Consider the following 12,035-nt stretch of genomic DNA (forward strand, 5'->3'; position numbering starts at 1 on the left):
ACACAACAGAAGTCATCGTCATGGACCCTCTAGCTGCAGAAGTTAGCTCTCCATCAGCTAAACAGACTCAATCAGTACACGGTGATGTTTTACTGAATTTATTGAGGAATTTGTGAAACTGAAACAATGCAAATAGGATGCCATTTTAAGTTAATAAAACTAACACAATCACCTGCAAATGTTTAGGCATACTAGCTAATGCTAACAACGCTAGATTCATTACATTACGTATGAATAAGCATGAAAACATTTCTACAGACATCACACGTGGGACAGTTCAAAAAGTAAGAATTGTTTCAGTTAAACTGTCAAACTTACAAATTTTGCTTAGAGTGATAAATGAAAAATCCTTTCGAGCAAAAATGCTATGAACGCTTATTCCTGGTTTACAGAATCAAAACAGGAAGTACAATTTCAACCCTCAATACCTGCTGTGAGCAAACTTGTCCAAAAGATGGAGCCATAGGACAATTATTATTTCAGCCATCTACTTTCCAGGTGAGAGGCAGGATTTATGATCTAAAATAAACTTACAGGGAGCAGGGAAGCGAGGAAAGAGCAGACCACTCAATGATGTAAACATAAGGACACAAGGAAGTGATCACAGCGCCGCTATAAATAGTTTGTCTGCTTTAGCGCTCATAATAACATTATCACTAATACTTGGTTAATATTCAAGTCCTGAAATGTAACTTAAGTATTGTGGGCGCTTTTCGAATGGTTATTTATCCAATGTTATTGGCGGGATAATGGAGTTCCTATTGGCTTCGCTGTGAGCTGACTTTATTTACTTTTATTTTATATTTGGACTGCATTAAAAAAAATCCATCTGCTGTCATGTCTATCATAATGATTGTGAACGATAGGCAAAACTCTCCAAAAAGTGCACTTCCCCTTTAAGACAAAATTGCACATAGTATCTAACAATGTCATACATGTTGATTAATGGTTGAGTAAACCATCTTCGTGTTGTAGTGTAACCGTTACTCACACTCAGGTTACTCGTTTTAAAATAGAGCTCGTGCTGCTGTTTCACTCTTTTGTGGTGGTGACATTTTGCTACCTGGAAGGGAATGACAAAACATTTTAGCTAGTGTTGACGTAACTTAATTATTTTAATCTTTTTCCACAAGAAACGATTGGAGTTTGCAAAATGTCATTGCACATTTGTATGATGACAATAAAGATTATTCTGATTAGGAACACTGTTTGAACTCCTCCACTGTTTGAACTCCTCCACTTCACAAGACACCTCGGAGTCTTGTTCACGAGTGAGGGAAGAGTGGATCGTGAGATCGACAGGCGGATCGGTGCGGCATCTTCAGTAATGCGGACGCTGTATCGATCCGTTGTGGTGAAGAAGGAGCTGAGCCGGAAGGCAAAGCTCTCGATTTACCGGTCGATCTACGTTCCCATCCTCACCTATGGTCATGAGCTTTGGGTTATGACCGAAAGGACAAGATCACGGGTACAAGCGGCCGAAATTAGTTTCCTCCGCCGGGTGGCGGGGCTCTCCCTTAGAGATAGGGTGAGAAGCTGTCATCCGGGGGGGACTCAAAGTAAAGCCGCTGCTCCTCCACATCGAGAGGAGCCAGATGAGGTGGTTCGGGCATCTGGTCAGGATGCCACCCGAACGCCTCCCTAGGGAGGTGTTTAGGGCACGTCCGACCGGTAGGAGGCCGCGGGGAAGACCCAGGACACGTTGGGAAGACTATGTCTCCCGACTGTCCTGGGAACGCCTCGGGGTCCCACAGGAAGAGCTGGACGAAGTGGCTGGGGAGAGGGAAGTCTGGGCTTCCCTGCTTAGGCTGCTGCCCCCGCGACCCGACCTCGGATAAGCGGAAGAAGGTGGATGGATGGATGGATGGAACACTGTTCGACGAAGTTAGCAATTAAATTATGTAAAAGTGACCATGCCAGGATTAAGATGACTAAACTCAAAGGACATGGTTTCTGAATATGAATACAAACAATTTGCAAGACATTATAAACATGTAATATTCATGGCAATGTTCCCAACAAATCGTTCCAGACCGTCTGCTTAGTGTCGCCCTCACAGCCTGCTCTCTTTTGTTTCTCTCTCCCTGCTGTGAGGTAAGGGGCCTGTCAGTCACATGACGATGTGTTGCGCTTTCAAAACAAAATCATGTTTACCTCCGCGGTATATTTTTTGGGAGGGACAAATGCATCTTTCTCCAATAATGAAATATTGAAGAGGCACGTCCCCACGGTTACTACACCTATGTATGTGATGTGTTTGTGAAGCGCCTCCCTCTTTGGGATTAGGCCCCGCCTCCTCAGCCACCAAGTCAACGTGCACGGAGCCCAGGAGTGCAAACATGAAGCGTGCATTGGTGTGTGTGCTGATGGCTACCTGGAGCCTTGGTAAGGTCATTTGAGGTGAGCATGTCAGGTTATATGATGTTTGACCACATTTGTTGTCCTCTGACAGGATGTGGCAGCCAGACGGTGCACCAGCCAGCAGAGAATGTGTACGCCATGAAAGGCGACTCAGTTACGCTGGACTGCAGCTTTGAAAGTTCTGGAAGCAACGACTACATCTTCTGGTACAAACAGGACGGGCAGGCGGCACCAAAGTTCATCCTGAGCCGCTTCAAGATCGGTCAGGGCAAGACTGAGAGCAGCTTTGAAAAGAGGTTGAGCTGCAGCATCAATGACACCGCCAAGCGAGCTCCTCTGAAGATCCAAGACGTGCAGCTGAGCGACTCTGCAGTCTTCTACTGCGCCATCCAGCCCACAATGACTGACATCTCTGCTGCACCCGCACAAAAAGCTCTGTGGGCTCCTCATTCCACTGTGGCTGTTTGAGAGCTGGTTCTGAGGAGGTTTTCACAACGTTTGTCCTTCTCAGGACATCACAAGGGTGGCGAACTGGAGATATTTACATTTATTTACATACCTGAATTGTTTCCAAACCGTGTTTGTAGCACAGCAGTAAACAGCTGATCAAACACAACAGAAGTCATCATGATAGACCCATTGGCTGCGGAAGATATCTCCATCAGCTAAACAGACTCAATCAGTCCATCAGGTTGTAGTGAATTTATTGAGGAATTTGTGAAACTGAAACTGCGCCTGAAAAAGAAACTCTCTGGGTGCCAATGATCTGTACATTAGAGTAAATCACCTTCGCAGGTCTGTCTCTGCTACACCTATCATCGGGCCGGGTACATCTTTCTTAAACCTATTATCTACATCTTTCTGTGGCCAATTGTTTGGTTTTAAATGACATCACATCCTGCTAACGTACCGCTCATCAAATATGCGTGATGGTCAAGCCAGCGTCTGTTCTCAATGGGTCATAGAGTAATTTCTCGAAGAAAAATGCCCTATTCTTGTGTTTTTTCGGCTGTACTAACTATTTAAACCGCAAAAAGGATAAAAGTTTCTTCAGAATTTCTCGAGAGGTAATATAGATGAACAGAGGTGTGCAAGATTTTACAAAATGACGACAGAAAATGTAGCACACACTCCAGTCCAAAGGAGCAGAGTCGAACAATGCAGGAGTTTGCAGTGACCACTTCATTAAAGGTTTGTTTGATACATTTTTAACGTTTTTGTTTCCCATTTAAGTATTATCTTAATATTAATCGTAGTTTTAAAACACATATCGAAAAGCACCAACTCGGCGAGTCTAACCTTGACATTGGGAGAAGTTGTGATGGACAACATTCAAGACCTGCCAAAAGCTGTGTGCATTCTCTTTGGACTGCATCTCAACTCCCCAACGCCCATGAAGTTAAAATTTCCAGTTCATCCAACAGGTACTTTTGGAGCTGGGCCATGGTGAACTGAAACCAAAATGACCATTTTCCGGACAATGGAGCGCATCAGGATATAAGCCACACCCACAAAATTTTAGAAGAAAAATATATTTTTCCATATATTGGTCCGCACCGGACTGTGAGCCCCAGATATATACGTTATGAATTGACTTATTTACACAAAAATATTTTAAAAATGTTTATTTACATACCTTAATTGTTTCCAAACAGTGTTTGTAACACGGCAGTAAACGGCTGATCAAACACAACAGAAGTCATCGCCATTGACCCACTAGCTGCGGAACCTAGCTCTCCATCAGATAAACAGACTCAATCAGTCCATGGTGGCGTTTTAGTGAATTTATTGAGGAATTTGTGAAACTGAATCAATGCAAATAGGATGTCAATGTAAGGTAATAACACCAAAACAAACACCTGTAAATGTGTAGGCATACTAGCTAATGCTAACAACGCTTGCGTCATTACATTACGATAGCACGTATGAATAAGCATGAAAACACTTCTACAGACATCACACATGGGACGGTTCAATAAATAAGAATTGTTTCAGTCAGACTGTGAAACTTACAAACGTTGCTTGGAGTGACAAATGAAGAATCTTTTTGAGCAAAAACGCTATGGACGCTTAATCCTGGTTTATGGCATCAAAACACGAAGTACACTTTCAACCCGCAATACCTTCAGTGAGCAAACTTGTCCAATGAGCAATTAAATTACCGTATGTACGAGTGACCATACAAGGATTAATATTACTAAACTCAAAAGACATGTTTGTAAATATGATTATATTATTAACAATTGGCAAGACATTATAAACATGTCATATTCATGGCAATGTTCCCAACAGATCGTTCCAGACCGTCTGCTTAGTGTCGCCCTCACAGCCTGCTCTCTTTTGGTTCTCTCCCCCTGCTGTGAGGTAAGGAGCCTGTCAGTCACATGATGATGTGTTGCACTTTCAAAACAAAAGCATGTTTACCTCCGCGGTATATTTTTTGGGAGGTACAAATGCATCTTTCTCCAATAATGAAATATTGAAGAGGCACATAGCTGAGATAGGGTCCAGCGCCCCCCGCGACCCCAAAGAGAATAAGCGGTAGAAAATGGATGAATGGATGGATGAAGAGGCACGTCCACCCCGGTACTACACCTATGTACGTGATGTGTTTGTGAAGCGCCTCCCTCTTTGGGATTAGGCCCTGCCTCCTCAGCCACCAAGTCAGCGTGCACAAAGGCTATGAGTGCAAACATGAAGCGTGCATTGATGTGTGTGCTGATGGCTGCCTGGAGCCTCGGTATGGTCATTTGAAGTGAGCATGTCAGTTTATATGATGTTTGACCACATTTGTTGTCCTCTGACAGGATGTGGCAGCCAGACGGTGCACCAGCCAGCAGAGAATGTGTACGCCATGAAAGGCGACTCAGTGACGCTGGACTGCAGCTTTGAAAATTCTGGAAGCAACGACTACATCTTCTGGTACAAACAGGACGGGCAGGCGGCACCAAAGTTCATCCTGAGCCGCTTCAAGATCGGCCAGGGCAAGACTGAGAGCAGCTTTGAAAAGAGGATCAGCTGGAGCATCAATGACACCGCCAAGCGAGCTCCTCTGAATATCCAAGACGTGCAGCTGAACGACTCTGCAGTCTTCTACTGCGCCATCCAGCCCACAATGACTGACATCTCTACTGCACCTGCACAAAAAGCTCTGTGGGCTCCTCATTCCACTGTGGCTGTTTGAGAGCTGGTTCTGAGGAGGTTTTCACAACTTTTGTCCTTGTCAGGACATCACAAGGGTGGCGAACTGGAGATATTTACATACTTTAATTGTTTCCAAACCGTGTTTGTAGCACAGCAGTAAAGGGCTGATCGAACACAACAGAAATCATCATGATAGACCCATTGGCTGCGATATAAGATATCTCCATCAGCTAAACAGACTCAATCAGTCCATCAGGTTTTAGTGAATTTATTGAGGAATTTATGAAACTGAAACTGCCCCTGAAAAAGAAACTCTCTGGGTGCCAATGATCAGCTAAACAGACTCAATCAGTCCATCAGGTTTTAGTGAATTTATTGAGGAATTTGTGAAACTGAAACTGCCCCTGAAAAAGAAACTCTCTGGGTGCCAAAGATCTGTACATTAGAGTAAATCACCTTCGCAGGTCTGTCTCTGCTATAACTATCATCACCGGGTACATCTTTCTTAAACCTATTATCTACATATTTATGTGGCCAATTGTTTGGTTTTAAATGACATCACGTCCTGCTAACGTACCGCTCATCAAATATGCGTGGTGGTCAAGCCAGCGTCTGTTCTCAATGGGTAATAGGCGGCATTTAGCCTTTCTCGAAGAAAAATGCCCTATTCTTGCGTTGTTTTCGGCTGTACGAACTATAACTATAACTAAGTTTCTTCAGAATTTCTCAAGAGGCAATATAGATAAACAGAAGAGTGCAAGATTTTACAAAATGACGACGAAAAAAGTAGCACACACTCCAGTCCAAAGGAGCAGAGTCGAAGAATGCAGGAGTTTGCAGTGATTTTAACGTTTGTGTTTCCCATTTAAGTAATATCTTGATATTACTTGTGTTTTTTAAAACACATATTGTTACGAGTGTTTCGAAAAGCACCAACTTGGCGAGTCTAAAATTGACATTGGGATCCTCCTGGTTTAACATGAAGGTGCTGTGCCCTCATCCTCACTGCATCTCAGCCCAGCCACACTGAGAATCATCATTTAGGGAGAAGTTGTGATGGACAACATTCAAGACCTGCCAAAAGCTGTGTGCATTCTCTTTGGACTGCATCTCAACTCCCCAACGCCCTTGAAGAATACTGTCAGTCACTTGACGATGTGTTGCACTTTCAAAACAAAAGCATGTATACCACCGCGGTATATTTTTTGGGAGGGACAAATGCATCTTTTTCCAATAATGAAGTATTGAAGGGGATAAAGACTGATGGGATGTTTATATCTTCCTCTTTACATCAACTATTCACCCCCCCTCCTCTATGTATGTGATGTGTTTGTGAAGTGCCTCCCACTTTGGGATTAGGCCCCGCCTCCTCAGCCACCAAGTCAGCGTGCAGAGAGCCCAGGAGTGCAAACATGAAGCGTGCATTGGTGTGTGTGCTGATGGCTGCCTGGAGCCTTGGTAAGGTCATTTGAGGTGAGCATGTCAGGTTATATGATGTTTGACCACATTTGTTGTCCTCTGACAGGATGTGGCAGCCAGACGGTGCACCAGCCAGCAGAGAATGTGTACGCCATGAAAGGCGACTCAGTTACGCTGGACTGCAGCTATGAAAATTCTGGAAGCTTCGACTACATCTTCTGGTACAAACAGGACGGGCAGAGGGCACCAAAGTTCATCCTGAGCCTCTCAATATTGGATGAGGGCAAGACTGAGAGCAGCTTTGAAAAGAGGTTGAGCTGCAGCATCAATGACACCGCCAAGCGAGCTCCTCTGAAGATCCAAGACGTGCAGCTGAACGACTCTGCAGTCTTCTACTGCGCCATCCAGCCCACAATGACTGACATCTCTGCTGCACCTGCACAAAAACCTCTGTAGGCTCCTCATCCCACTGTGGCTGTTTAAGAGCTGGTTCTGAGGTTTTCACAGCTTTTGTCCTAGTCAGGACATCACGAGGGTGGGGAACTGGAGATGTTTTTTATTTACATACCTTAATTGTTTCCAAACTGTGTCTCTAACACGGCAGTAAACAGCTGATCAAACACAACAGAAGTCATCGTCATGGACCCACTAGCTGCAGAAGCTAGCTCTCCATCAGCTAAACAGACTCAATCAGTCCACGGTGACGTTTTAGTGTATTTAGTGAGTAATTTGTGGAACTGAAACAATGCAAATGGAATGCCACTGTAAGTTAATAACACTAACACAAACACCTGTAAATGTGTAGGCATACTAGCTAATGCTAACAACGCTAGATTCATTACATTACGTATGAATAAGCATTAAAACACTTCTACAGACATCACATGTGGGACGGTCATACTTGCCAACCCTCCCGGATTTCCCGGGAAACTCCCGAAATTCAGCGCCTCTCCCGAAAACCTCCCGGGACAAATTTTCTCCCGAAAATCTCCCGAAATTCCAGCGGAGCTGGAAGCCACGCCCCTTCCAGCCCCATGCGGACTTGAGTTATGACAACTTGTATTCACGTCCGCTTTCCCACAATATAAACAGCGTGCCTGCCCAATCACGTTATAACTGTAGAATGATCGAGGGCGAGTTCTTGGTTTCTTATGTGGGTTTATTGTTAGGCAGTTTCATTAACGTCCTCCCAGCGCGGTAACAACACACAACAACAGCAGTCACGTTTTCGTCTACCGTAAAGCAGTTCGTCTGCCGTAAGCAGCAATGTTGTGACACTCTTAAACAAGGCAATACTGCCATCTACTGTACATGCATATGTGACAATAACATCTACGGCTTTTAGAGAGTGCAGTGCACAACTGCCTACACAACAAGGAGACGAAGCAGAAGAACGAGGAAGATACAGCCATGGCGACGCCGAGGACGAGTAAGATGAAGAAATACGCTTGACAGTTCCAAGCCGCAGCTGCGATTGGACCTGGATAGCCTCCTGGAAGAAGTAGTGGACTACCAAGTGCTTGGCAGTGAAGAAAAGATTGACCGGTTTTGGGCCATGCAAGGGAGAGATGGAAGATTCCAGACTCCAGTGCATTTGATGAAAGCACTTTTGTGCGTGCCACACAGCAATGCATCATCAGAGAGGGTGTTCAGCATGGTTAGAAAAATAGTGACAGAGAATAGAACACGGATGGACAATTCAACCCTTAACTCAACAATGAGTAGATGAGTGTTATGTGTGTGTATATGTGTAAATAAATGAACACTGAAGTTCAAGTATTATATATATATATATATATATATATATATATACATATATATATATATATATATATATATATATATATATATATATATATATATATATATATATATATATATATATATAGCGGGCAGCACGGTGGAAGAGGGGTTAGTGCGTCTGCCTCACAATACGAAGGTCCTGAGTAGTCGTGAGTTCAATCCCGGCCTCGGGATCTTTCTGTGTGGAGTTTGCATGTTCTCCCCGTGACTGCGTGGGTTCCCTCCGGGTACTCCGGCTTCCTCCCACCTCCAAAAACATGCACCTGGGGATAGGTTGATTGGCAACACTAAATTGGCCCTAGTGTGTGAATGTGAGTGTGAATGTTGTCTGTCTATCTGTGTTGGCCCTGCGATGAGGTGGCGACTTGTCCAGGGTGTACTCCGCCTTCCGCCAGATTGTAGCTGAGATAGGCTCCAGCGCCCCCCGCGACCCCGAATGGAATAAGCGGTAGAAAATGGATGGATGGATATATATATAGCTAGAATTCAAGCGGTAGAAAATGGATGGATGGATAGCTATATATCACTGAAAGTCAAGTATAAATAAAGTTGATTTGATTTGATGTGTGTGTGTGTATACATATATATATATGTATATATATATATATATATATATATATATATATATATATATATATATATATATATATATATATAAAATACTTGACTTGGTGAATTCTAGCTGTAAATATACTCCTACCCTCTTAACCACGCCCCCAACCGTGCCCTCCCCCCCATCCCCGACCACGCCCCCCACCCCCCACCTCCCGAAATCGGAGGTCTCAAGGTTGGCAAGTTGGCAAAAATGCTATGGACGCTTATTCCCGGTATACAGAATCAAAACAGGAAGTACAATTTCAACCCTCAATACCTGCTGTGAGCAAACTTGTCCAAAAGATAAAGCCATAGGACCAGTGACGTGCGGTGAGGTTCATGGCTGGTGAGGCACTGACTTCATCACAGTCAGATTTACAAACATATGAACCCTAAAAAGTATCTTATTCACCATTTGATTGGCAGCAGTTAACGGGCTATGTTTAAAAGCTCATACCAGCATTCTTCCCTGCTTGGCACTCAGCATCAAGGGTTGGAATTGGGGGTTAAATCACCAAAAATGATTCCCGGGCGCGGCGCCGCTGCTGCCCACTGCTCCCTTCACCTCCCAGGGGGTGAACAAGGGGATGGGTCAAATGCAGACGACAAATTTCATTACACCTAGTGTGTGTGTGACAATCACTGGTACTTTAACTTAACTTTAACTTTACACATACAAACTGTAGCACACAAAAAAGCACATTTAATAAAAAAAACGTTATTATGGTCTTACCTTTACTTATAAATTAATTCCATGCGCCACAACTAAAGCTCTCACTTAAACTTTCCACGTGCAAGATTGAATCTATTTAAAAAAGTGTAACCGAGGGTTTATAAATGTCGCCTATACTGTATGAAACTACAAAATAACAAACACGGAGGCTCCAGTTTACACGAGGACCACTTTATTTACCTTCTTTCAAAAACTTCCGCTCCACTCCGTGTCATCACTTCCGCTCTTAGCGCCTTCCAGTGTTGGGTTAGTTACTGAAAACCAGTAACTAGTTACAGTTACTAGTTACTTTATTTCAAAAGTAACTCAGTTACTAACTCAGTTACTTAAACCAAAAAGTAATGCGTTACTGTGAAAAGTAACTATTTAGTTACTTATATATATATTTTTTAATTTTTTTAAGGCCCCATTTAATGCCCTTTTAGCCTTCATTTTAGTACTGTTATTGCACTGGAGAATACCGTAATACAATCTGTTGTTCAACTTGACATGCATTTGCATCATTGAACTCTGCTAAGCAATGTGCTCTACATACAACACACAAAGACAAAGATATGTTTTAAAGGGCCAATTTGTTTCAGACCAGAACAAATTGACAAAACTATTTTAAATAGCTGCAACTTAACATACATAAGTAACAAACAGCATAATAACAACATAGCTGTAAAACAAGAAAGGCACACACTACATACATAAAGCCTAACCAGGCGTTTTCTCAAGGAATTCTGAAATAAAATCATGTCTGAAGCCCAGAACACTCTACACATTTCCCCACTTAGTTTAGAGAAAAGGAAATATTAGCCTGGCCCACTAGTATCCCTCTTTAGGTTTGTGAACTTTATAGTCTAAACATTTAGAGTGATGTGATAATCAAACACTCTAAAAGTTTAAAATGAAAGAGTATATAAGAGAATCGACAGAGTGTGTGTACCTTCACGTGTGCAGTGCCTCGTTAAAATCCAGCCGCTGTTGGAGGTGGAGGTGAGTGTGTCTCTTTACTAGCTTCGTCGAAGCATGTTGTTTTTGTCGCTGTTTCAGCATATTTGAAACTTACATTCAGCTAAAATGTTCTTTTCTTTGTGGTCGATAAAAGAAACGTACTGAAAATATCTCCATTTTAAGAAACTCGGCTTCGGGGTTCGCCATGACGTCTTGATAGTAGACACAGACACGCCCACTCCCCCACACACACACTCACACACACACACGTACACACAGACAGCGCGCGGCGCGCCTCTTTTTCGTCGCCTCTTCAGCAGCGACACTCAGATCTTCTCAGTTTCTAGCCGATACTACATAAAAAATAACGCAAAATAACGCAGTAACGCATCATGTAGTAACGGTAACGGAGTTACTGAATATAAAAAATAACGCGTTAGATTACTAGTTACCGCCGATAGTAACGGCGTTACAGTAACGCGTTACTTTGTAACGCGTTAGTCCCAACACTGGCGCCTTCAAAATAAGAGCTCAAGGCACATACTGTATAACAGCGGATAACAGGAACTTAGCATCACAAAGAGGAAAGGCCATGAAAATAGGTTACAAAAGTTATTTAATAAGAAGCCAAAAAGTGCAAAAACAATAATGTTCGTGTTGGAGGAGTTGTGAATTAGATACACCTGCAGTCTGCAGGTGTACCTAATGTTGTGGCCCTGCAGTCATTCACAACTCCTCCAACACGAACATTATTGTTTTTGCACTTTTTGGCTTCTTATGAAATAACTTTTTTAAATAGATTCAATCTTGCACGTGGAAAGTTTAAGTGTGGGCTTTAGTTGATATAACAATTCTACGGCGGGGGTGCAGGAGGCGGGATTACTGGAGCCTCAGCCAGTGCGTCTTTTGCAGCCGTTTTATGATCGCTCAGCACAAGAAATACGTTACACACATACAGTTGTTGACAAAATACACTGTACATTATATACCTCAGCTAACTAAACTATGGAAATGTATAATATAGTTCATATGGCAATACAGT

General features: G+C 43.0%; 3 gene segments (V, D, J or C); all 3 read left to right on the forward strand.

The window, feature by feature from the left end:
* The first annotated feature begins 20 nt into the window (after positions 1 to 20).
* LOC133620367 (T cell receptor alpha variable 38-1-like) lies at positions 21 to 2,829 on the forward strand. The segment is given in 3 exon segments: positions 21 to 81; positions 2,266 to 2,385; positions 2,453 to 2,829. Coding segments are annotated over 3 exon segments (558 nt in total).
* A 2,226-nt stretch (positions 2,830 to 5,055) lies between these two features.
* On the forward strand, positions 5,056 to 5,545 carry LOC133620433 (T cell receptor alpha variable 13-1-like). The segment is given in 2 exon segments: positions 5,056 to 5,101; positions 5,169 to 5,545. Coding segments are annotated over 2 exon segments (423 nt in total).
* A 1,373-nt stretch (positions 5,546 to 6,918) lies between these two features.
* Positions 6,919 to 7,474, forward strand: LOC133612423 (T cell receptor alpha variable 38-2/delta variable 8-like). The segment is given in 2 exon segments: positions 6,919 to 6,963; positions 7,031 to 7,474. Coding segments are annotated over 2 exon segments (369 nt in total).
* The last annotated feature ends 4,561 nt before the right edge of the window (positions 7,475 to 12,035 follow it).

Source organism: Nerophis lumbriciformis, linkage group LG02 (genome assembly GCF_033978685.3).
Source record: "Nerophis lumbriciformis linkage group LG02, RoL_Nlum_v2.1, whole genome shotgun sequence".
NCBI lineage: Eukaryota > Metazoa > Chordata > Actinopteri > Syngnathiformes > Syngnathidae > Nerophis > Nerophis lumbriciformis.